Below are 27,728 nucleotides of genomic sequence, written 5' to 3'. Positions count from 1 at the left end.
GCAGGGGGAATATAGGGACGGGGGGAGGCCGTGTGCATGCAGGCAGGGGGGAATATAGGGATGGGGGGGCCCGTGTGCATGCCAGAAGGGGGGATATAGGGACTGGGGGCCATGTGCGTGTCAGCATCAGCAGGGGGGCATATAGTGACCGGGGGGGACATCAAAGATGGGATGGGGGGCTATGTGCCAGCACAAGGGGGGCATGTACCAGGATGGGGGTTATATAGATACCAGGATGGGGGACATATATATGATTTGAAAGACGAACACTGGCATTATAAGACACACCTCCATTTAACATTAAAAAAAAATCTCTTCACCAAATTTGGGGGTGCGTCTTATAATCAGGTGCGTCTTATAAAGCGAAAAATACGGTAAACTGCAATATTTAAAATAGGGGCAAGTCACTGAAGTATCATTGACCTGTCAAAAGCCCATACAGATGAATATGTGAACAGAGCACCACATAAAGACCACCCCACAGGCCGCCTCCGTGCATAAGAATCTCAATAGCTGAAAAATGCAAATACAGATTAACCGCTTAAAGTGGTCAGGTGTCAGTTCCCGCACCAGAGAGGACTGTGTCCATCATGCATTTAAACTGTCAGTTCGTGTAAACACACAGTAACAGTTCAGTGCCGACAGCTGTCTGTGACAGCTAAGAGGCACGGGAAGAGGTGCGGGGACCCATGCCATTAGTCCCCGCACCCAGATTGCTGTGATCTCGCAGGAGATGCTGAAATATCAGCACTTCCTGCCCGATCAGTGCAGCAGCTCAGCTCTGTCAGTGGTTGAGCGTCTGCACTAACAGCCATGAGCGGTATCGGCACCGCCCCTGGCTGTTACCCCCCTAAATGCTACGATCGAGCGCGATCGCAGCATTCAGGCGGGAGGGAGGGGAGCTCCCTCAGCCTTCAGATCCTCAGCCTTCAGATCGGCGTCCCCACGATGTCATCACGGGGCCCGATCGTGGGTCACCAAACTACAAAAAGCTACTGGGACCATGCTCACCGCATGGTGTCAGAAGCTTTCAGTACAGGTATAATGCAGTGCAATACTAGTGCATTGCAATGCATTATACCTTCAATCAAAGTAAAAAAGTGAAAGTCCCATAAAGGGACTAGGTAAAAAGATAAAAAAATAAAGTTACAAAATAATAATAAAAAAAAATCCAATAATAAATACACTTTGATGTAAAAAAAAAAATTAAATAAAACAAAAAAAAGTACATATTTGGTATCGCCGCATCCAGGACAATCCTATTTATAGAAGTGTCATGCTAGTTAAGCCCTTCAGTGAACGCTGTAAAAAATAAAAAAAAAAACACAAAAAAAGTAGCAAACTATGCTTTATCATCATACCGCTTGGAAAAAGTGGAATAAAATCCAATCAAAAAGACGAATGCAAATAAAAATAGTATCTCTGAACATGCCATCATGTCCAGGAAAAAACAAGTCACCATACAACTGCATCAGCAGAAAAATTAAAAGTTATAGCTCTCAGAATAAAGTGATGCACAAATAATTAATTCATTTTTCTATAAAAGTTTTTATTATGTAAAAGCGTCAAAATATAAAAAACAATATAAATGTGGCATCGCTGTAATTGTACTGACCCGAAGAATAAAGCGTCCTTATCAATTTTACCACACACAGAACGGAGAAAAAAAAACCAGTTCCGGAATTGCTGGTTTGTTGTTCATTCTGCCTCCAGAAAAATCGGAATAGAAAGTGATTAAAAAAATGTCATGTGCCCAAAAACGGTACCAAAAAAAATGTCAACTTGTCACGCAAAAAACAAGACCTCACATGACTCTGTGGGCCGAAATATGGAAAAATTATAGCTCTCAAAATATGGCGATGCAAGAACTTCTTGCAAAACAAGGCGTCTGTTAGTGTGTGACTGCAACCAAACATAAAAACCCTATATAAATCTGGTATCGCTGTAATCGCACCGACCTGAAGAATAATGTCGCCTAATCACTTATACCGCACAAGGAACGGTGTAAAAAATAAAATCAATTCTTCACCTGGTGTGGATTTATTCATTCGGCCTCACAAAAATCGCAGCAAGGCTCAGTGCACATTTATCCTGCGCTCTACACTGAGCGCTTACATCGGGGTTTCCGTTTAAATCTCTGAAATACGTGATTCAGAGAGAACCGCCGGCGAAAGATTTCCTATAATGAAACAGAGGGAGGCACTGTGAACGCCATAGGACCTGTGATTCGGCAGGGTCTGTCTTTTTAGGCGTGCATAAAAATGCGGTCCACCATAGTTTTGTGCACATTTGAAAGATAGGACAACATTGAACAGAGGCCAGACGGAGTCCAGAGTAACTCTGCTGTCTCATTATAGTGATTGGATCCCGTGATGGTTTCATCTGTCATGTCATTCAGAGATTTAGATGGAAACCCCAAAGTAAGTGCTCAGTGTAGTGCGCCAGATAAATGTGATCCCAAACGTTATGAAAAATTATAAAAATGTTTCCAATAAAAGCTTCAACTCAATCCACCAAAAAAATCAAGTCCCCACTCAGGTCTGTCATCTGTTAACAAAAATATAGGAGGCTTCCACATTATTGGTAGCACAAAGGCTCTGGAAAAGCAAAATGGCTCATTGCCCCCAAAAAGAAATTCAGCAAATTCTGCGCTCCCAAATCCAAATGCCCCCCTCCCTTCTGAGCACCCGTTCCTTAAACTACCTTTAGCCTGTTCACATTTGGTAGGGGTATAATGTACCCCTAGATTAATTCATCAAGAGGTGTACTTTGTCAAATGGGGTCCCTTATGAGGAGTCCTGGTGTTCTGGAACTCAGGGGCTCTCTCAGTGGGTCATGGCACCTTCAAACCATAATAGTAAAATCTGCACTATAATATGGCGCTCTTTCCCTGTTGAGCTTTGCACTGTGCCTCAAAAGTAGTTTTCACCCACACATGGGGTATTGGCACACTCAGGAGAAATTGGACAACAAATTCTCCTGTTACCCTTTACAAAAAAGAATTGGGGGCTAAAAGATAAATTTTGCAGGAAAAATTTGATTTTTTTTTTTGGATCTGTTATAAACTTCTATAAAGCACATGATGGTTCAAGATGCTCACCACACATCTAGATAAGGTCCTTGAGGGGTCTAGTTTCCAAAATGGTATCACTTGTGGGGGGTTTCCACTGTTTAGGCACATCCGGGGCCCTCCAAAAATGACATGGCGGATGCTCTCGATTCCAGCCAATTTTGTGTTAAAAAAGCCAAACCTTGCTACTTCCCTTCCGAGTCCTGCCGTATGTCCAAACAGTGGTCTTCCTCCACACGTGGGGTATCGGTGTAGTCAGGAGAATTTGCACAACAATTTTTGGGGTCTATTTTCTCCTGCTACCTTTATTAAAATAAAAAAATAGGTGCTAAAAGATGATTTTTGTGGAAAATATGTGATTTTTAATTTTCACGGCTCTACGTTATCAACTTATGTGAAGCACCTAGGGGTTCAAAGTTCAAGGCAAATATCTAGATAAGTCCCTTGAGGGGTCTAATTTCCAAAATAGGGTCACTTGTGGGGGGTTTGCACTGTTTAGTCACATCAAGGGCTCTCCAAACGCTACATGGCCTCCTCTCCCGATTCCAGCCAATTTTACGTTCAAAACCTCAAATGGTGCTCCTTCCCTTCCGAGCCCTGCCTTGTGCTTAAAGAGTGGTCTTCCTCCACACATGGGGTATTGGCGTAAGCAGGAGAAATTGCACAACAAATATTGTGGTTCATTTTCTCCTGATACCCTTGACAAAATAAAAAAAAATGTGTCCGAAGTAAAATTTTTGTGAAAAAAAGTTAATGTTCATTTTTCCCTTCCACATTGCTTCTTGTGAAGCACCTGAAGGGTTAATAAACTCCATGAATGTGGTTTTGAACACCTTGAGGGGATGCAGTTTTAAGGCTATATGCACACGATGCAGATTTGTTGTGTTTCCGCAGCGGTTTTTTTTGCGCGGAAATGCACCAAAAACGCAAATGATTACTAAAGTAAGGTTAATCAACGGGAATCCAGAATTTTGGTGCACATTATGCGGAAAACTCCATCCTTATTCGCAGCGTTTTATTTTCCGCAGCATGTCAATTCTTTTTGCGGTTCTGCAGCGTTTTTCACCCATTGGCTTCCATTGAGTCACTCAAATCTGCAGCAAAAACGCAGGTGTAAAAAGGTTTGTGGATTTGCTGCCAAAAACGCAGCAGATTTGTCAGAGGAACTGATGTCAGAAGGAGGAAGAGTTTGTGGGTGGAGAATCTAGAATAGAGCCTATCTTGGTTGAAGCACATCAACAATGGAGGTTGGACTTGAGAATGACATCATTTTTATTTTGTTTTAAAATAATCTATTTTTATTTAGCAAGCAAATCCACATATCAATCCGCACGTAAATCTGCATCAAAAACGCAAAATCAACACAAAACGCGCGGAATTTCCACTGCGTTTTCTGCCAAGAGATGCAGAAACCGCGCAGAAATTTCCGCAAGCAAATCCGCAAAGTGCACACACAGCCTTTAGAATTGTGTCACTTTTGGGTATTTTCTGTCATATAGGCCCCCAAAGTCGCTTCAAATGTGAGGTGGTTCCTAAAAAAATTGGTTTTGTAAATTTCGGTGTAAAAATGAGAAATCGCTGCCCTTATAACTTCTTAACAAAAAAAAATTGTTTCAAAAATTGTACTGATGTAAACTAGACATGTTGGAAATGTTGTTTATTAACTATTTTGTGTGACCTAACATTCCGATTTAGGGGCATAAAAATTAAAAGTTTGAAAATTGTGAAATTTTAAAAAATGTTGCCAAATTTAAATTTTTTCCCAAATAAACACAAGTAATTTTGAAAAATTTTTACCACTATCATAAAGTACAATATGTCCTGAAAAAACATTCTCAGAATTAGTGGGATCTATTGAAGCGTTCCAGAGTTATAACCTCATAAAGTGACAGTGGTCAGATTTCAAAATTAAGGCCTGGTCATTAGACAGATTTGGTCAGTCAAGATATCATTTTAATCAGTATAACAGGGCCAACCTGACTGTCTGTAACTTAGCAAAATCCTGATGACATGTTTGGTTTAACAAACTAACAACACTCATTCCTAGGGTGAAATGATTTTTAATCCTTCTACTTACATATCCTCCTGTGTAAACAGTACATTTGCTGCTGAGAATAATGACAGCCTATGAACACAGAACGATTTGTTACTGATTAAGTGTGCATGGGAAGCAGGAGCGGCGTGTCTAGACAAGATACTAAATGACTGCTGATCAGAACACATGTAGCCAATTGCTTAATGGCTGCCTTTGAGTTGTACAAACCTGCCCATACTCCAGACTTTAGCTTATGCCCCTGATTACTACTCAGGGACAACCTTAGTAAGGCCGGTTTCACATGTCAGTGTCTCTGGTACGTGTGGTGACAGTTTTCTCACGTAACGGAGACACTGACACAAGTAGACCCATTCTAATGAATGGGTCTATGTACATGTCAGCGTGTTTTTATGGTGCATGTGTCCGTGTGAAAAACACGCTGACATGTCCGTTTTGTCCCGGAGGCACGGGCCGCAAAGCGTCTCACACACGTGCACACGGAGAACACACATTGATGTTCTCCGTGTGCACGGACGGTCGCCGGGGAAGAAGCTCTACTGTAAGCGCTGTTCCCGGGTGGCTTGTACTGGACACGGCTGTCATTATTCTCCCCTGCTCTGCCACGATCAGCGTGAGCAGAGGAAATGAATGAAAGCCAAACCTGATGTTTTTGAACCAACCCGGCAAAACTCACAGGTGCGGGATGCTATTTTCAGGCTGGTAAGGGGCCATAATTAAAAAATTAACTGGGCGAGCTCACTTTAAATAAAACAATTAGACTCAATGAGTCAATATAATATTCATCTATGTGAAAGATTGCGCCCTCTCCCAGATAGTTAGATGGCAGACCATCCGGTACACAATGAAAAACCAACTGAGAATGGTGAAAGAAACACCTGGCAGGAGCCGTGAATATGAAATAAATGTGAAAAGGATAAAATTGCTAGATAAAATAGATTATTAGAATGGCACAACAACAAGAATAAAGATAGTGCATAAAAAGGCAATTTGATACCGCTATAATAAATTGAGCATATGTTTATATATGACCATAAATAAAATAAAATAAAACAAAATTAATACAATGAACCAAATAACAATATGCTCTAGTATCATATATGCCCAAGCACCTCTGGCCCAGTTCAAAAGTCCCTATGTAATTTACACAAAAATTTGGCTTAAAAGATAAAAAAAATGTGCAAAATAGTGCAAAAAGTAATTGCTCCGAAAATGTGCAAAAGTGCAAAACTAGTGCTGCAAATATACAAACTGCGGCAGTGCAAAAAGATCCAAGAAATATATGTGCAATATATAATTCAGTGCACTTAAGATGTGCTAAACAACCGCTGAACATGTGGACTCAAAGGTTTAAAACATAGGGATAATAATAGGGCCGTAATACTTGTGAGGGTGGGTAACGCGGAGTGCCTCTGGGACGCGCCCCGACGCGCGTTTCGGAAAATTACCTTTGTCAGGGAGATGGTAACAGCTCTATCGGCAGGTTATTTATAGACCTGCACATCCAGGACATCAGATGAAGTGGCGCATGCGCCGTCGGCGTGAACCGGAAGTGACGCGGCAAGTGGCGACATGTGGGTAAACACAGCAGTCGGAACTGGTGTGTCACTGCACATGTAGACGCCATTGCCGCGCAACGAACCGGTACACCAGGCTGTTCATGCGCACTATAAATGTCTGGATAGTGCCAGGAATAAGATGTAAACAAATCATAGTAATCGGCATGGCAATGTAATATAAAGTACTTAGAGTGCACATATAAGATGGAGGTTAAAAATTAGCCAATAATCCTAAAAGCAGACATATATAGAGAGAATAATCGCATATAGCAATATATGTGAAAAATATATATATACGTATTGTGGTGTAGTAACCACTGTGTCCGCTAGGGGGCGCTGTGTGGATGTCCCAGGAGAAAGGATGAATGGCAGAATACTGAATGGCCATTATGTATCTCAAAGTGGGTGGCTTTGAGATGGAGACTTATGTGTTGATCAGCAGTGATATTGCTGAGGTGCTGCTTTAATGTGACAGGGAGAAGTCTCCAGGTAACTAGGGAGATGGGCGGGCCAGTTACCTACAAACCCACCCAGGGGGGTGTGTTTAAAGAACACTGTTGTAAAGAGTGTGTAAATGCTTGAAGGACCTGTGATGAGGTCAGAGTCATGTGACCCGGTGGGCGTGGCTATGAACCATATAATGTGGCCAGGGTAGTTCACATGTGGTGAATGCTGGGACCCGATTGGTCCAGTGTGGAAGGTCCCGCTGAGATGGAGCTTCCTGGCTAACAGCTTGTGAAGTGGCTGTGGTGAATGGCTGCACGTGAGGGAATGAACGTCTGCAGTAAGCTGAAGCAGCCATGAGGAAACCCGGACGTGGGTGAGATAAGTGAGGCTAAGAGAGCCTGTGTGCTGGGCATTGTACAACCTGTGTGAAATAAGGGTTTACTTAGTGAAACTCTGCCATGGACGCTCTGCTGTTTATATGAAGTTTTGTTGCTGCTGTGGGTTTATGATGTTGAATAAACCGCATGGATTGTGCTTGCTTTATGGAAAATCTGTGCCGGATCTGATTTTGTGGCTGCTGAGCGAGTATCCCCTACCCGAATAACAGCGTTACCTCACAATATGTACATACAAGCATATCCATCCATGAACAAATAATGCAATTATTGCACAAAAAGTCCAAAAAGATCAATTTAGTGCACAAGTTATGTGTAAGCAATTATATATTATTTATATTTTATAAGCCATACATAATAAAAACCTATGAATCATGTTGGAACCATGAATAGAAAAAAATATATATCTATATATACACATGGAAAAAAATATTTATTCAAAGGAAAATGGATCTTCATCTTCAAGTCCGTGCAAAGGTTTGAAAATTACGCCTTATATATGTGAAATAAGTGAAGATCCATATAAGTTCATGAAAAACAATACAAGAGCTGGAAAAATAAAATAAAAAAGTTTAAAATCTACTAAAATGCACTAAAAAAATTATAAAAAAGGAATAAAAGACTCTCATTGAGACCCAATGGGGACACCGTACGTAGAGTCCAAATCCATTGGGTCTCTAATTGGGCAAGTTTTTTACTGATATTACCTCCCTGATATTGCTATGTATCATATCGATTCCAGAAACCTTGAGCAATGTGGAATCGCAATTATGCTGCAATTTAAAATGTTTAGGCAATGTCTTAAGGGAGGAAATATCTTCAACATCTTGGGCTGCCTTAATGCCCAATACGTGCTCACGAACCCTCACCTTGAGCTGGCGGGTAGTGAGACCCACATAGATGAGGGAAAATGGGCATGTGGCATAATATATTACCGCAGTGGAGGAACATGTGATATTGTCCTTGATCCGAAAATTGCGGGATTTATCAGAGTTGGTAAATGAGCTGGTTTTAATGATATTGGGGCACGCTACACAAGATCCACAGGGTTTGCAACCTGTGGTTGGTGTTGGTTGTAAAGAAAAAATAGAAGTATTGGCTGATTCCCCGTGTGTAGTGACTTTTAACCAGTCTGTCGCCAAGGTTAGTAGACCGTCTAAACGTGATATTGGGATGGTCTCCAATGTACTTAGAAAGAATTGAATCTGATGTCAAGATTGGCCAGAATTTATTTAGATAAAATCTAAGACACTCATGTTGGCCGCTGAATTGTGTAATAAAACGGTCAACATCATCAGATTTAGATATATTCTTATCATAAAGTGCACTGTGACGTGACGTATGTTTGGCTCTATTAAAGGCTCTTTTAATAGAGCGCCGACTGTATCCTCTTTCAAGGAACCTATCTCTCAGACAGACAGCTTCAAAAAGTCAGCTTCTGTGGAACATATACGTCTAAGACGTAAAAATTGCCCAATAGGGATTGAGTGAATCAAGGCTTGAGGGTGATGATGCGTGAAGTAGTTTGTTTCCTATAAAGGTCTGTTTGAAGGCAATCTTCAAAATCTCTCTTTACTCGCACATCCAGAAACTCGATGACCTCACCATGATGGTGATAAGTAAAATGCATATTGATGGAGTTTGAATTTAATTTAGTAATAAATTCCGATAAGGCATCAACAGAATCCTGCCAAATAAAAAATACGTCATCTATGTAACGTGTCCAAAACGGGACACGTTCCATGTGCTCAAAATCACCAGAAAAGAAGAGGTCCCTCCCCCACAGACCCAGGAACAGGTTGGCGTAAGCCGGTGCAAAGGAGGCACCCATAGCTGTTCCCTGGGTCTGCAGGAAGAAGGACCCCCTAAAGACAAAAAAATTATGTGTCGGTGCAAATTCTAATAAATAAGTGAAAAAAATGATAAAAGCTCTGGAATAAGAGGAATGTTGTAAAAAATAATTTACTGCTGTGATGCCATCAGAATGTCTAATATTAATATAGAGAGACTCCACGTCACAAGTGACTAACATGGAGTCTCTCTCAATATGCATGCCATCAATTTTCTTAAGGAAGTCACTGGTGGGGGGACGGGGCCTAGCTCTTGATGTGAGAAGTCGGGTGGCTGTGCTCCTCTGCCGCCATTAGCCTCAATTATCCTGCACAGAGCCCGAACTAGCTAATTCCTTTACCAGGATCAGATGTCTGAAGGTCCCAGGAGTCAGGGGCGAGCTTCTGCCAGACTCAGAGAGACAGACATGGGCCGCAAAAGGCAGAAAGATGCCGGAGCCTGCAGCAGTGCCCCAGTCCAAGATGGCGCTGAGAGGAGGAGGCGGGAAGAAGAAACACAGCCTATGCACAGAAGCTGGAAGTCTCAGCCTGGCTGAACAGGTATGTGAGGGGCATGGAGACAGATGAAGAAGGAAATGGAGGGAGTGAGAAGCACAGAGATGAGAAGGAAGAAGATGAGATGCCTGTGCTGAATGCACAGCTGGAGCAGCAGGAAGAGGGGGATGGTGACACTGTGCAGGCAGCTGAAAGTGCAGATGTAGCAGAGCCCACCCTGCGGGATGTATTCCAAGCTGTCTTATACTGCAAGACTGCCTTAACTGCTCTGACAAAGCAGGTGAATTGCCTGAAAGAGGAAATGGGAGGCATAAAAACATCTATGCATAAAGTTACAGCCAGATTAACTGAGGTGGAGGACAGAGTTGGTGTAACAGAAGATCACTTAACCTCAGTGCAAAAGACACAACAACAGCACACTCAGAGGATCACGGTAGTAGCCAATAAAAATGATGACCTGGAAAACCGGTCATGTAGGAACAATTTGCGCATTGTGGGCATCCCTGAGAGAGCTGAGGGTGCTGACCCCACAGCCTTTATTGAAACCTGGCTGCTGGACAAGTTTGGTGCTGATAACTTGTTGAGAGTGTTTGCGGTGGAGCGTGCCCATCGCGTACCCATGAGACCCCCCGTGCCGGGAGATGGACCTCGCACGATGCTAGCCAGAATTCTGAATTGCAGAGACAGGGACACTATCTTACGAAAGGCTGGAAAGTTGACAGATCTTAACCTGGAGGGCAAACGAATCGAAATATACCCGGATTACTCAGCCGAGGTGCAAAAGTTACGACTGCGGTATGGCGAAGTGAAGAAACAGCTCCGCTCTTTGCATTTGAAATACTCTACAATTTATCCTGCTAAATTAAGAGTGGAAGCTTTTGGAAAGGTCATTTTTTTCCCGTCACCGGTTGAGGCTGCTTCGTGGTTGGAACGCAACCAGAGCAGATTGAGAGAAGATAATGTCAATATGACCACATGACCCTGCTAGACTGATCACTGGACAGGGTCGTGGCGCTGCTTTACTCTGCGAAATAGGAGCGCAGAGGAGGGGGGAGAACTCCCCACTGGGATCTATGTATTATGGTTAATTGTTTGACTAATGGTTCGGGTCTATGCATACTGTTGACAATATGGCGGAGAGGCTGCCAATGATGGAGGAGGACACGACGCATGTTGAAGTGCGGAATACTGAGACGTTGCTCAGGTTCTTTAAGTTCCCACTCTCACGTTGGGGAGAGAGTGACAACTGCAAAAGGGGAAGGGTGGGGGGAGGGGAAGCGGAGAGGGATGGGGGGGAGGTTTGCTACGGCGGATTTGTAGGGAGATGGGGGTTTTCATGCTGTTTGACCGGGTATGATTGGGACCACAATGTAATGATGTTACTTGATGATGATGGATTGTTCTTTCTAATGCACAATGAGTAACCGTACTGTTCGGATGTTAAGTTGGAATGTACGTGGTATATCTGATAAGGTTAAGAGGGCGGCTGTTCTGAATCATATCAAATCCTGTGAACCTATGATCGCGTGCATGCAGGACACACATCTCACTAGAGACACTATGCACTGGTTGTCAAGAGCCTGGATGCTAAAGACATATCATTCTACTTATTCCTCGTACTCCAGGGGGGTGTCAGTCCTAATACACAAAAACACACATTATGAAGAGCTGGAAGTGCATGTAGACAGTGAAGGGCAGTATGTACGGATTGCTTGCAGATTGTTCGGACACAAAATGATTTTAGTGGCTTTATATATCCCTCCACCTTACTCTAAAAAGAAACTACAAGCAGTACTGGAACTGACGGGCAGATGGGGGGAGAGTCCATTGTTGATTATGGGAGATGTTAACAACACTATGAATGATTATTGGGATAAAGTACGACCGGCAGGTACGGAAGCTGGACAGGACGACTTAATAGCTGTCTACAAATATCTAAAGGGCTGTCACATTGTAGAAGGATCATCGTTATTCTCATTTGCACAAGGAAAGACTAGAAGCAATGGGATGAAACTGAATGGGAGGAGACACAGATTAGATATTAGAAAAAACTTTTTGACAGTTAGAATGATCAATGAGAGGAACAGGCTGCCAAGAGAAGTTGTGAGTTCTCCTTCAATGGAAGTCTTCAAACAGAGGCTGGACAGACATCTGACTGGGATGATTTAGCGAATCCTGCTTTGAGCAGGGGGTTGGACCAGATGGCCCAGGAGGTCCCTTCCAACTCTATGATTCTATGACTGCCTTTGGCACGTATGTAGGGGAACTTGGGCTGGTAGATCTGTGGAGAGTGCGAAATGAGGGTAAGAGGACTTTTTCATGTCATTCGGCAACACATGGAACACTGTCGAGGATAGACCTGGCTTTGGAGGATACCGCTATGGACGGGATGGTGGGGGAGGTGGAATACCTACAGAGGACTCTCTCGGATCATGGTCCTGTGGTGGTCACGCTTCTGGTGAGATCTGCTCAGGGTCAGAGGGGAGGTTGGCGTCTTCACCCGACGTGGTTGAAAGTGGTGGATATGGGTGGCATAACCAAAGAGCTAGAGCACTTCTTCCAAATGAACGAAGGGAGTACTGAGGCCACAACGGTATGGGATGCCATGAAGGCGTTTACGAGGGGACTTTTTATAAGTGAGATTGCGAGATGTAAGACCAAAACTAAATTGGCAGATCAACAAATAAAGGATGACCTGACAAGAGCGGAGGCAGACATGATTTTGGCGCCAACGAGTGAAGCTCACAATAGACTAAAATTGGCTCAGGAGGCAGTTGATAAACTGCACATGATGCAAGCTGAGAGGAAAAGGGCATTTCAGCAAGCCCAATTCTTTGAAGGAGAGAGAGTGGGTCACTTGTTGGCGGTGATATCTGCGGCACAGAGGGAGTCTTCCAGGGTGTATAAACTGAGAGATCAAACAGGGGCGACTCACAGATACAAATGACATACTAGAGGTCTTCAAGGCATATTACATGGCACTGTACACTTCGAGAGCACGGGACACAGAGGGGGATGTGGAGAATTTTTTGGAAGGCATTTCACTACCTAAATTGTCTGAGGAAGATAGGCTGAGGTTGGAAGAACCTGTGAATGTGAAGGAGGTGGAATGTGAAATACTGTCTATGCCCAATAACAAATCACCGGGAGCTGATGGTCTACCTGGGGAGGTGTACAGGGAGTTAGTGGAACTGCTGGCTCCGAAATTGAAATCTGTGTTTGATGAGGCTTTAGTGACGGGGCACTGCCGAGATCAATGGAGGAAGCGGTGATAGTAGTTCTGCCGAAGGAGGGAAAAGATCCCATGGATGCGGAGTCGTACAGGCCCATTTCGTTGTTGACAACGGATGTCAAAATACTCGCTAAGATCCTGGCCACCTGGCTCACCGGGGTTGCGCATACCATTATACACGAGGACCAGTCGGGCTTTATGCCTAACCGCTCCACAGCTGCTATCTTAAGAAGATTATTTCTTAATATGCAACTGCCTGCTGATAATGGTGGCAGGAGAATAGTGATGTCATTGGACGCTAGAAAAGCATTTGATAGCGTGGAATAGCAATACTTATGGAAAATCATGGAACTGATGGGATTCGGCCCCACGTTCATGGCCTGGGTGAAGTTATTGTACTCATCCCCAAAGGCGGTAGTTAAGGTGAATTGAGAACAGTCCGGGATGTTTGACTTGCATAGGGGCACAAGGCAGGGGTATGCGCTGTCCCCGCTATTGTTCGCGGTGGCAGCGGAGCCCCTGGCGGCCAAGATCAGAGCTGAGAGGGGAGTGGTCGGATTTAAATTTGGGAAGCTGGAAGAAAAAATATCATCGTATGCCGACGACATCCTGTTGTTTTTGGAAAGTGCAGGAGAGACACTGGGGTGCACGATGGATGTAATTAAACAATTTGGAAGCATTTCGGGACTGGAGATAAATTGGCACAAGTCTTATGTCATGGCTGTGGATAGAGCAATAGAAGCGGAGGAGATAGATGAGAGGGGGAAACAACTCCAGCTAGTTTCACAGTTTAGATACCTATGGATATGGGTAGCTCTTCCACTGTCCCGATTCACGGATCTGAATTTGGTTCCTCTGCTAGAGAAATTTAAAGGGAAAATAGCTGCATGGTGCAAATTGGCTTTAACGGTAACGGGTAGAACTAACCTGATTAAGATGGTCCTTATGCCACAACTAATGTACGTTTTGCACAATTCGCCGATATGGCTACCAAAAAAACGGTTTCGGGGCATTGATTCTATCTTCGGATCCTTGATATGGGGCAAGAGGCAGGCACGGATTAAATTTGTAACTCTGCAAAAAGGGAAGGAAGAGGGAGGACTGGCCGCACCAAGTCCATGGGTCTATTTCTTGGCAGTACAGGGCCAGCATGTCAGGGGGTGGAGAGAGCTCGATTGTGGAGGAGCAGCTCACCGGGTGCTGGTACATGTGACGGGGAGACGCTTACTTATCCAGGGTCTAGAGGATGGTACCTTTAAGAAACTGGGAGCACCATATCCTACCATAGGCATGATTCAGAAGGTATGGGACACCATTAAAAGGATCAGAGGGGTGGATGAGCTGACTAGGTACTCACCGGTGTGGGACAATGAGCATCTGCCGGAACTTAATAAGCTGCGTCAAATGGGCAATTGGAAGGCGAAAGGAGTGAGATATGTGTGCCAGCTGCAGAGTGAAACGGACCTGAAGACCTTTGAGACATTGAGAGAGGAATTTGATTTGCCTTTGGTATGGGGTTTCAATACTATATGCTTCGACATGCTTGGAGGGCACAGTGAAGATTGGGAGCCATGACAGTTCAGGGCGACATTGTACTAGACTTTGTGTGTATGAAGGGAGGGACGAGGGGAGTTATATCGAGCATATATCATGATCTATTACACTCTTATCTGGGGGACAGTCACCTCACTGCAAAGAGTAAATGGGAAAGGGAGGTGGGTACCCTCACAACAGAACAATGGGAGGCTATTCTTGAATATATCCCGAAGATCTCTCTAAGCGAGCAGGCACGGCTCTCCCAATTATATGTAATACATAGAACATACAAAACACGGCTGGTCCTATTCAAGGCGGGCTTGAGGGGAGACTCTAGCTGCCCTAGATGTGGCACAGACCAGGCCGGACTGTTACATATGTTATGGTCGTGTCCGTGGCTGGGGGCATACTGGCTGGCCGTTATCAACAAAATTGGGGTAGCTTATGCATGTACGCTCGACAGGAATCCAGTGCTGTGTGTTTTGAGGGAGGTGGATGGGATACCTGTCTCAGAACATTACAAGGTGGCAATAGCGAGGTTGCTGTATGTGGCACGCAAACTAATAGCACGAAAATGGAAGGATTCGGAACCCCCCACTAGGAGGGAATTTATTGCTCAGACACGTATGGTAATGCATTTAGAGGAAAGCATTTACAGGCGAAGGCATGGTGAAAGAACTTTCGAAAAAATATGGTCCGCCTGGATGGCGGTGATGTGATTGCTAAGACTCTCAATTATACCCGGCATAAGGAGTATTAGGGGAGGGGGGGATGGCTTTGATTGTATTTTTACAAGATATGTGAATTGTTACATGTATATTGATATCCACTGTTTGGTTTATAAGGAAGTCACTGGTGTCTCTGGTGTACGAGGGAAGAGATGTGACAAATGGCTGTAAAATAAAATCAATATATTTATTCACGTTTTCTAAGAAGTTGCCTTTACCAAAGATGATTGGTCTCCCAGATGGGACCTCTGCATTTTTATGTATTTTAGGTAGCAGATATAGGGTGGGAATGGTGGGCTCTTGAATCTGAAGAGACAAAAAGAGGTCGTCTGTAATTATACCTTCATCCCTTGCCTCACGTAAAAGTATTTTACGTTCCAGATTATATTTAGACAACGGGTTGAAAGTCAATTTTTTATAACAATCTGGATTATTCAGCTGACGATATGCTTCAGATTCATACATAGATTTAGGCCATACTACAGCATTCCCACCCTTATCTGCTGGTTTAAATACAATGTCTTGAAGGCCTGATAATCTTTTCAGGCTCATTCTTTCCTCATGACTTAAATTATTCTCATGTGGATTCGGAGGGATATTCTCCAACTCCTTGCTAATTGTTTTGACAAATGTGTCAATACTGGGACATGAAGATAGAGAGGGAAATTTGATCGAACATTTTTTGATTAACTTAGGAGCCTCACCTTCAATGGTGTCAGTGTGTTCTCTTGCCAATTGTTCTAGGTCGGCCAACGCCTCCTGTTCCGCCTCTGTTGGAAAAGATAAAAATGTCTTATCATGGAAAACACGCTTAAATACCGGTAATTACTTTCTAGCGAACAGGTGTAAATCTTCAAAATTAGCAGTTGGGCAGAACATTAAGCCCCTACTCAAGACATCAATCTCCATAGATGAAAAAACATGTTCACTCAGGTTAATTACCTTTAGTTGATTAGAATTTGATTCTGGAGAATAAGTTCTCTTGTTGGGAAGAAAGCGTAAATTTCTTTCCTCTTTGGGGTAATCATGGAGGATACAGAGGCGGTAGGAGGCGGCAATAGAAACATCACTGACAGAGGGATTAGAAGCAACTGAAGCAGAACGTTCTGTTATGAATGAGTTACTGTAGGAGGCAAAAGCAGAAATACTAGCTAAGTCCAGAAAACCAGAGAAGTTGGCAGCTATCGGATTGCAGACCCCTGAACCTATCAACAACAATTAGCAGTAGTTGTGGGGGGTTCCTACGGTGCCCTAGACCCCTCGATCACAGCCGGAGAACTAAATAGCCTAAAGACAGAAAGGGAAATCTAAACTGCCCCAGAGCAGACCCCAAAGCAATAGGCAGCCCCCAGCATATAATGACGGTGAAGCAAGATGAAAAAACACTCACACAGATAGAAAGATAGGCTGAGCAAATGATGGGGCCCAAGCTAACTAAATAGGAAAGGATAGAAAAGCTGCTGTCTGCAATCCGCCAAAACCCTATCAAAACAAGAGCCAACAGACTGATAGGGAAAAAAGCCCTGAAGACACTAGGATTCAAAAAGACTATATCAGTACACAGGTATTGTGACGGACTCAGCTACTGCTGAGCCCATCTTTTGAGTGGACCCTCTGGGTCGTGGCACCCACCCACCTAGGGCGAGCTTACCTTGTGAGAAACCACCCCCTATACAGGGAGCGTCAGGGGCAAGACCAAGGGGGTGAGCCACCGCGACTGCTGGGACCAGATGGCCGGCTCAGGGGAACACTATGTGCAAGTGTCTGAAGACAAGGACGAACAGGAAGCAAGACAAGACAAGATGTAGGTGCAAGGTATCTTCATTAGGATAACTCAGGATCACATACAGTGTAAAAACGTGAGAAAGCAAACACGGAAAGGTGCGTGCGTGGGCACGCCAAGGTCCATAGCATGGTACGTGCCAGGTGGCACGCCTAGGTACAGGTAACGGCACGATGGCATCGGACTCCGGACTGCTGGAAACGATCGACATCATCAAGGCATCAGGCTGCGGACATCAGCTCCGGACGTCAGGCCGCAGTCATCCAGCTCATGATCTCTGGCAGCGATCGGCAGGTTCCGGGCATCCAGCAGGCAAACCAGGGTTCAGGCAAGGAGGCACGACAGATATCCAGGCATGGTGCATGTTGGGGAACACGCCGAGGTCCAAGGCTAGGTGCGTGTGTAGGGGACACGCCAGGGTTCAAGGCTAGGTGCAAGGCAAAGTGTGTGTGTAGGGGACACGCCAGGGTTCACAAAACAAGACAGGGTGCGTGTGTGGAGACCCGCCAAGGCACGAGGTACGAGACAGAGTGCGTGTGTAGAGACGCCAAGGCACGAGGTACAAGAGGCCTGCGCGTGCAGAGAGACACGTCAGGGTCAGGGTTCGGACCTGTGCGTGCGCAAGAGGGCACGACAGGGGACATGGCAAAGCCTGCGCGTACTTTTACAGAAGCACGGGGAGGTATGCCATGGGCAGGCGAGGGCCTGCGCGTGCTTTAGAGAGCACACAGAGCACAGTGCGGAAACAGCGTGAAGTGCAAGGGAGCACAGAGGGCACGGCTGAGGCACTGGCTAGCTGATCGGGCTGCGGCACTGACAGACGGGCAAGACTCCAGCAAACCCGACTGAGGCATGGCAGGCAACACAGCTGTCACTGACCGACGAGCACGGCTGAGGCCCAAGCAGGCGGGCACGGCTAGGGCGGGCACGGCTGAGGCACAAACAGGAGGCTAGGAAGGCCAGGTGCATGCAAAGAGCATACGAAGAAAGGGCAAGGGAAGACAAGACGAGAAACAAGGCAGGCTTAAGCAGAGTACAGAACCAGGAATGGAAGCATAGGCAGAAACACGGAATCAGATCAGAGCAAGAACAGAGCTAGCAGCGGAGCGTAGGCCGAAGCCCAGAGCCGGGCCAAGGCAGAGCCTTGGGACTAGACATGGAAAAGAGCATGAAAGGAAAGAAAGGAGGGATGGTGCGTGTGCCAGGGAGCACTACAGAGCACCATAGGAGAGAGCGAGGCAGAGCAAGCAAAGACTGAGACCATAGGGAGGAACAAGGCAGAGCAAGGCAAGGTACGAAACAAGGCATAGCGAAAACAGGCAAGGCAGAGAAACAGAAGGACTACAAGTCCAAGCAGGACAAAGACGAACATGGCACAACAGACAAACATAAGACAAGGCACGGGACAAGAGATGGAGTACGAGCACGGAGCGTGTGCAGAGACGCACGACAGGGCAGAGTGCAAGGGCACAGAATAGAGGGAGCGCCCCACAGACCAAGCAGCCATGCAGGGACACCACACAATACTCAGGCCCTGAGCATAGGAAGGGGCGGCCTGATTTAGGGTATAGCACCTCCTCTTCCAGGTCAGGACCAGGGGAGTACTTCCGGGTTCAGATCCACAGGATAACAGAGCATAGTCACATGATCAGAGTTCCAGACATGACGAGACGACTGCAGAATCAGTGCTGAAACCTAGATAGGTCACATGATCAGAGTTCCAGACATGACGAGATGATTGCAGAACCAGACAGTGCAGGATCCTAGGAAAGGTCATATGATCAGAGTTTCAGACATGACGAGATGATCACAGAACCAGACAGTGCAGGATCCTAGGAAAGACACATGATCAGGAATTCTAGACATGACAAGAAGATCACAGAAGGCAAAGCAGAAACGCAGGCATCTTGCAGCTCAGCAGACATGAGGTGAGTGTGCACACTGCTCTAGGGAACAAGCAGCATAGCAGACATGAGATGCACGTGCACACAGCTCCAGGGTCATGAGGCAAAACAGACATGGCGGACATAACAGACATTGCGAGCATGACAGGTATTTTCTGAAGACAGAGCAAAAAGTAATTCAGCTAACCCCAGCAGGGAATGGCAGAAATCCAGAAAAACAAGGCAAAGCAAAACCAAAACACAAATTCAAAAAGCAGAGCAGAAAACTTAGCTTTTGAGGAGCAGGAATCAGACTGGTCTCCTAGAATCCCTCAGAGAGATCACCAGCAAGGCAGAAGGGCGTCGGCTGCCTTATATCCAGTCAGCAATTCCAGTCACCCAGTCATCATCATCCTGCTCAGGTGCTTGGTAATCAGCCTCACTACCTTCCTTCACCAGAAGAGGGAGTTCATCAGACCTCAATGGTGAAGGGGAAAATGAACTCACAACAACGTTCCTTAGTAGAATTATCAGCAATCTGTCTCTTCCACCGGTAAATTTTTCCGGAAGATAAATCATTTTGATCTCTTATCAATTTATTAGTGTGTTTACATTGAATATCTTTGACCAATGATTCCAAATACTTATTTAAATGATTAAACTGCTCCAAAGACAAATTGGCCTTTGCCTTGCTGAACAAATCATCCAATTCTTTGTCAATATTAGTAATAAATTTGGCATCGAGACCGATCAAAAGCTCCATGAGTTTCCATGAAGCTTCATTACAAACTTTCTCCCAGGTGGTCACAAACTCGTCATCTTCAACTATGAAAGAGGGAGTCACCCGAACCCTCAAGCCTCTTGGTATAAGTTGTTTCTGAATATAAATTTCTAAGAATGCTCTAGTCCACCAAATACGGCTATGTTTAAATAATAATTTTTTAACCTCCATCTTATATGTGCACTCTAAGTACTTTATATTACATTGCCATGCCGATTACTATGATTTGTTTACATCTTATTCCTCGCACTATCCAGACATTGATAGTGCGCATGAGCAGCCTGGTGTGCCGGTTCGTTGCATGGCAACGGCGTCTACATGTGCAGTGACACGCCAGTTCCGTCTGCTGCGTTTACCCACATGACGCCACTTGCCGCGTCACTTCCGGTTCATGCCGACGGCACATGCACCGCTTCATCTGATGTCCTGGATGTGCAGGTCTATAAATAACCTGCTGATAGAGCTGTTACCATCCCCCTGATGAAGGTAGTTTTCTGAAACGCGCGTTGGGGCGCGTTCCGGAGGCACTCCGCGTTACCCACCCTCACAGGTATTCCAGCCCTATTATTAACCCTATGTTTTAAACCTTTGAGTCCACATGTTCAGCGGTTGTTTAGCACATCTTAAGTGCACTGAATTATATATTGCACATATATTTCTTGGATCTTTTTACACTGCCGCAGTTTGTATATTTGCAGCACTAGTTTTGCACTTTTGCACAATTTGCAATTTTGCACATTTTCGGAGCAATTACTTTTTGCACTATTTTGCAAATTTTTTTATCTTTTAAGCCAAATTTTTGGGTAAATTACATAGGGACTTTTCAACTGGGTCAGAGGTGCTTGGGCATATATGATATAAGAGCATATTTTTATTTGGTTCATTATATTAATTTTGTTTTATTTTATTTTATTTATGGTCATATATAAACATATGCTCAATTTATTATAGCGGTATCAAATTGCCTTTTTATGCACTATCTTTGTTCTCGTTGTTGTGCCATTCTAATAATAAAGGCTATTTTATCTAGCAATTTTATCCTTTTCACATTTATTTCATATTTACGGCTCCTGCCAGGTGTTTCTTTCACCATTCTAAGTTGTTTTTTCATGGTAAGGGGCCATGAATATGGGCCCCCCCAGCCTAAAATCAGCAGCCTGCCCAGAACAGGCGCATCTATTAGATACGCCAATTCTGGAGCTTTAACCAGTTCTTCCCACTTGCCCTGTAACGGTGGCAAGTGGGGTAATGGGGGTTAATGTCACCTTTCTGTTGCAAGGTGACATCAAGCCCAGCTTAGTAATGGAGAGGTGTCAATAAGACACCTATCCATTACTAATCCTATAGTTGTGAAGGGGCTAAATAAACACACAGCATGAATAAAATATTTTAATAAAATAAAACACCACACAGTTTTGCCATCTTTATTGTTCTCCTCATCCAAGCGATGCCCTCGATCTCTTGTAATAAAATTTAAAATAACAAACCAACAATATACCATACCTGTCCGGCGTTCAGTCCCACGGCGTAATCCATATCTGGGGAAATAGTTAATAAATAACATTTCCCACATGTCTACTTTACATCAGCACAATTTTGGATTAAACTTTGACCAGCGATTTCTCATTTTTACACATCACATTTGAAGTCACTTTGAGGGGTCTATATGATAGAAAATACCCAAAAGTGACATCACTCTAAAAACTGCACCCCTCAAGGTGCTCAAAACCACTTTAAAGAAGTTTATTAACCCTTCAGGTGCTTCACAGGAATTTTTGGAATGTTTAAAAAAAATATGAACATTTAACTTTTTTTTCACAAAAAACATACTTTAGATCCAATTTGTTTTATTTTACCAAGGGTAACAGGAGAAATTGGACCCCAAAAGTTGTTGTACAATTTGTCCTGCGTACGCTGATACCCCATATATGCAGGTAAGCCACTGTTTGGGCGCATAGCAGAGCTCGTAAGGGAAAGAATGCCGTTTGACTTTTCAATGCAAAATTGGCTGGAATAGAGATCGGACGCCATGTTGCGTTTGGAGAGCCCCTGATGTGCCTAGACAGTGGAAACCCCCCAAAAGTGACACCATTTTGCAAAGTAGACCCCCTAAGGAACTTATCTAGATGAGTGGTGAGCACTTTGAACCCCCAAGTGCTTCACAGAAGTTTATAATGTAGAGCCGTAAAAATAAAAAATCTTATTTTTTTCACAAAAATGATCTTTTCGCCCCCAATTTTTTATTTTCCCAAGAGTAACAGGAGAAATTGGACCCCAAAAGTTGTGCAATTTGTCCTGAGTATTCTGATACCCCATATGTGGGGGTAAACCACTGTTTGGGCGCATGGCAGAGCTCGGAAGGGAAGGAGCACCGTTTGACTTCTTCCACGCAGAATTGTCTGGAATTGAGATCAGACTCATGTCACATTTGGAGAGCCCCTGATATGCCTAAACAGTGGAAACCCCCCAATTCTATCTCCAACCCTAACCCCAACACACCCCTAACCCTAATCCCAACCATAACCCTAACTCTAATCCCAACCATAACCCTAATCCCAATTCTAACCTTAATAACAGCCCTAACCCTAAACCTAACTTTAACTTTTGCCTCAACCCTAATGGGAAAATGAAAATAAATGATAAAGGGTTGTTGATTTACTATTTATAGCGGGTTTTTATGTTTGGCAGCTGTCACACACTAAGGCTAGTTTCACACTAGCGTATCTACACGTAGCGCATGGTACCGCTAAGCCCCGCCCCCTGCCGCGCCCCCTCCGGTCATCTCCTACTAGTGCACATCGCTGCATGCGATCTGCGCACCCTATCTTTAGCATAGGGTGCGCAGACCGTGCGCTAGTAGGATTTTGCGTGCGCTGCGCCCTTTTGACGGTGCGCCAATTTGCGCCGAACGCACCATGTTGCATTTTGGTGCGCTCGGTGCACCGTCAAAAGGGCGCAGCACACGCAATATCCTACTAGCGCACAGCCAGCGCACGGTCTGCGCACCCTATGCTAAAGATAGGGTGCGCAGATCGCATGCAGCGATGTGCACTAGTAGGAGGAGATGACCGGAGGGGGTGCGGCAGGGGGCGGGGCTTAGCGGCGCCATGCACTGCGTGTAGATACGCTAGTGTGAATCTAGCCTAAAAGACACTTTTTATTGCAAAAAATAGTTTTTGAATCACCACATTTTCAGAACTATAATTTTTCCATATTTTGACCCACATAGTCACGTGAGGTCTTGTTTTTTGCGGGACGAGTTGACGTTTTTAATTGGTACCATTTTCCGGCACATGTCATTTTTTGATCGCTTTTTATTTCGATTTTTGGGAGGCAGAATGAACAAAAATGTTTTATTTTTTTTTTTTTTGGGGGGGGGGGGGGTGGCGTTTATACCATTTTGCGTGTGGTAAAATTGATAAAGCAGTTTTATTCTTCGGGTCAGTACGATGACAGCGATACCTCATTTTTTAATATTTTGGCGCTTTTATACAAAAACTATTTGAAGAAAAAATAGTTATTTTTGCTTTGCTTTATTCTGAGAGCTATAACTTTTTTATTTTTTCGGTGATGGAGCTATATGGCAGGTTGTTTTTGCGGGACAAGATGACGTTTTCAGCGGTACCATGTTTATTTATATCCGTCTTTTTGATGGCGTGTTATTCCACTTTTTGTTCGTCGGTATGATAAAGCATTGCTTTTTTTGCCTTGTATTTTTTCAATGGTGTTCACTAAAGGGGTTAACTATTGGGACAGTCGTTAGGGACGTGGCAATACCAAATATGTGTACTTTTATTGTTTAGATTTTTTTTTAATTCAAATATTGATTTAATGTTAGAATAAATATTGATTTTTATTATTATTTTTTTTATTTCATTCTTACTTTTTCACTGTGGGACACTCATTTTGTGCAGGCTGATCACTTCTATACCATGCAGATCTGCATGCTATAGAAGCTATCAGCACTGCAGCTTCTGTGCACTGACCTGTGAGACTTCCTGACATGCACTGCGCATGACATGAAGTCTCTGAGCTCTGGTAACCCGAATGTCGTGGTTACCAATGGGTGCGATCGGGACCCCACGTCATGCCGTGGGGTCTCCGATACAAAAGCAGAGGGGCTGTCACAGCTAACAGCCCCTCTGCCTGCTCCTGGAACGCGGCAATCATGTTTGATCGCAGTGTTACAGGGGTTAAAGTGTCGGGAGTGGTCTGTGACCTCTCCTGGCACTTAGTGCCGGGTGTCAGCTGTGAGTGCAGCTGATCGCGTATGACGTACTATTCCGCCCAAGGGCATTAAGTCTCAGGGCACATAGACGGAATAGTATGTCCAATGTCAGAAAGGGGTTAAAGGTGAACTTCAAGCTCAAGGAATATCAGTGTCAGATCACACCATCCATCGTTGTATGAGCCGAAGTGGACTTCATGGTAGACGACCAAGGAGGACACCATTGTTAAAAAAAAAAATCATAAACATCCAGACTGAAATTTGCCAAACTACATGTTGACAAAACACAAAGCTTCTGGGAGAATGTCCTATGGACAGATGAGACAAAAATTGAACTTTTTGGCAAGGCAAATCAGCTCTGTGTTCACAGACGGAAAAATGAAGCATATCAAGAAAAGAACACTGTCCCTGCTGTGAAACGTGGAGGAGGCTTTGTTATATTCTTGGGCTGCTTTGCTGCATCTGGCACAGGGTGTCTAGATTCTATGCAGGGTACAATGAAACCTCAAGACTATCAAGGGGTTCTAGAGAGAAATGTGCTGCCCAGTGTCAGAAAGCTTGGTCTGAATCGCAGGTCATGGGTCTTGCAACAGGATAGTGACCCAAAAAACACAGCTGAAAACACCCAAGAATGGCTTAGAGGAAAACATTGGACTATTCTGAAGTGGCCTTCTATGAGCCCTGACCTAAATCTTAATGAGCATCTTTGAAGGTTGCGTTTTCCAGATGACATGTTTCAGCTCTTTCCAAACACGAGACAACTGGAGCAGTTTGCTCTTGAGGAGTGGGCCAAAATACCTGTCGAGAGGTGCAGAAGTCTCATTGACAGTTACAGGAATTGTGTGATTGCCTCAAAAGTTTGTGCAACAAAATATTAAGTTAAGGGAACCATCATTTCTGTCCAGGCCTATTTCATGAGTTTTATTTTTTTTATAAATTCTGTGGAAGCATGGCTGAAAAGCAATGTCTGACTTTCATTTGTTCATTTTCATAGATTTTTTATTTATTATTACTTTTGTTAGATTCAAGTCATTTCTGTGATCATTGTGGGTTTTTCTGTCATTAAACGAAGGGTACCAACAATTTTGACCACGTGTGTATATGTACTTTACATTGCTAATAGGTATTTTCTAAATTTATCTATTCCTTTTACACTTTACAGGAAGAATTCCATGACAGAACCGCCTATACAATTATGTTTGGTCCAGATAAGTGCGGAGAAGATTATAAACTGCATTTCATCTTTAGACATAAAAACCCTATAATTGGAGATTATGATGAGAAACATGCAAAACGGCCTGAAATTGATCTGAAGAAATTCTTTACTGACAAGAAGACACATCTTTACACTCTGAGTATGTCTGTCAGGACTCTAATGTCAGGACCCTGTTAGCGTCGGCAAACTGCCACGCAGAGCAGGATGACTTACCCACACTATGTGAGAACGCGGGGTCCAATACTGTAGTAATGGTTCAAGCAGACAGGACACCTGCGGCACTGAAAATAGTAAGGAGTCCCAGGACCTACGATCATGTGACTGCAGGGGGTGGGGCTTAGCGTCCTATAGCTGCAGATGATGTAATGTACCTACTGCAGGGAAACTGTAGTAGAGGAAAACGCAGGTCAGACAAGCGAGGGCTGTGCGGTACCAGAGGGACGAGCAGAGACTAGTCAAGTCACAGGCGGAGGGTCATACACAGATAGGTAGCACAGTACAAGAGGGACAGGCAGAACTCGTAACAGGGACAGAACCGGATCAAAACCAAACAAGCAACAAGTTATCAGGCACAAGGCACACGTACGCACAAGGTCAGCTAACTCAGCCGAGGGCAGGAGTATAACTGACACCGGACCTAGGTCAAGTGAGCATTAAATAGCCGCCCTCAGCAAGAGAGAGGCAGAAACAATTAACCCCTGTCTAACCAGGACGGGCCAAAGACAAACCCCATCCTGGATCATGACAATGTCATTCTCATAGTCAAAGTTCTGCTATAGGGATGTATGCTAGTACATGGAGTGATGATAATCTGCTAGGTGCTGAATGTACAGAGATTTTGTCCCCTAGAAGCAATGTTTCTGGGTGAGACTCTCTCTATACATATGACATGTGAGGTGAACAAATATATTGCAGAACTGTATTTGTATTATTTGCAATTTTTTACTACAGTTTCTTTAAAAGGAGGAGCAAGTCAGAGAATAACTCAACAGGGTTGCTCACTATTCACGTTTTGTTTGCCGCTTGGCAGGCGCTACCAGCAGAATACAGGCTGGCTGCTTTTAATTAGTGGCTGTTGTCATATTACAGATTTGTTATCAGAGTACGGCTAGTTTCACACTTTTGTGAAATACAGACTGTGCTCGTAGTCAATACCTGGCCTGATCGCCAGGTCTGCTGATCTTGTAGGGTCGGTGGGGGGGGGGCTGGGGGGGGTGGTCCCTCTTCTTACCGCGCAGAGACGAAACAGAGACGAAATGGAGGCAGGTACCGGGTGCAACAGGTCCAAGTTTATTTTCGCGCGCCGTCCGCCTGACGGCCCTCGCAGCACATCGCCATATCTCTCTCTCTCGGCCTCCGCATCCAGAGCCGCTTCACAACACAGCACAGTACCTCACTCATGGCCCTCTGTATCCAGAGCCACTTCACACACCGTGTTTCTCGCCTGGGACGTATATATGTCCTGTCCTTTTTGGCCTTTCCTGACGTAGTGACAGCTTCCGACACTGTGGCTTCCGACACTGTGGCTGCCCTAAGCCTAATCACCAACAGTCCGTTCACTGGTCCAACATTCTTTACACGGTGTGCCTATTCCCTTTATCTCGTCTCTGTTGCGGTCTGTCAGGACCACCCCCCTGTTGTTCTCTCTCCTCAGTCCCCCTGGTCTGGATTCACCTCACAGCGCACAGACTGTAGCAGTCCTCCTGTCACTGGAGCTCCCCCTGGGGACTGGAACTTTCTGGAACCCTCCCTCAGTATTTATAGCTAACCCGGTTCCTTGAAACTGTCACCACGCCCCCCCATGACCAACGGTTTCTAAAGCCCTAAGCTGATGTCAAGTCCTTTGCTCACACTCCTCCCTGCCATCTAATGGTGAACCCAAGGTACTGCACGTCCACTACACTTTCCTAGCTGTTTCCCCACTGTAATAACCGACACCTACCTACACTGTGCAAACCTTTCCTTCACTCTGACTAGTCCATCCGTCAGGTCACCTTCCCTACACCCCCCTTCCTTTGTCCATTGTCGTCCTCGACAATCGTCATCCCTGCCTTCGTCGTTATGAAGCTACACCTACATTCTGTTGTCGGACCAGCTGTTGAGTCAAAACCCACTATCTGCAGGGGCCGAACCATACTGGGAGCACTATGCTCTGAGCAGCCTACTGCTACTCACCAGCGCGCACGCCACATGACAACGTCTTTCAAATTGGGCGAGGTACACCCATACGCTCTCTATGGCGTGTACCTTCCCCTACTCTCTCCTACTGTCACCTTCCACTATTCGGTACGCCATGATCGAGGTCTCTTACCTTCCAGATCATTACCAGCGCCTGCCTTCCTCCTTCAGGGGTGTCCGTGGTGTTGGGGACCTGACCTAGGACGGCTGTCTTCCTCACGTCTTCCAACTCATTTTTCCTTTCTTTCAATAATATGTCATGGTCGGCGTCCCGTCTCCCAGACCTCCTCAACT

General features: G+C 44.7%; 1 protein-coding gene across 3 annotated transcripts in view; it reads left to right on the top strand.

The window, feature by feature from the left end:
• The window catches only part of CLGN (calmegin), a 175,453-nt gene that overhangs the window by 70,943 nt on the left and 76,782 nt on the right, over nt 1–27,728 (top strand). For all 3 annotated transcript variants that reach the window (XM_073572135.1, XM_073572134.1, XM_073572133.1), the window contains exon 7: nt 25,203–25,395. In XM_073572135.1, coding sequence (XP_073428236.1) covers nt 25,203–25,395 — 193 coding nt within the window. The remainder of the gene's footprint in view (nt 1–25,202; nt 25,396–27,728) is intronic.

The sequence above is a fragment of the Dendrobates tinctorius genome, unplaced genomic scaffold, assembly GCF_039654945.1.
Source record: "Dendrobates tinctorius isolate UK_male_01 unplaced genomic scaffold, ASM3965494v1 ptg000030l, whole genome shotgun sequence".
Taxonomy (NCBI): Eukaryota; Metazoa; Chordata; class Amphibia; order Anura; family Dendrobatidae; genus Dendrobates; species Dendrobates tinctorius.
Note: the sequence above shows the minus strand (reverse complement) of the source record. Positions and strands in the feature narration are given on the sequence as shown.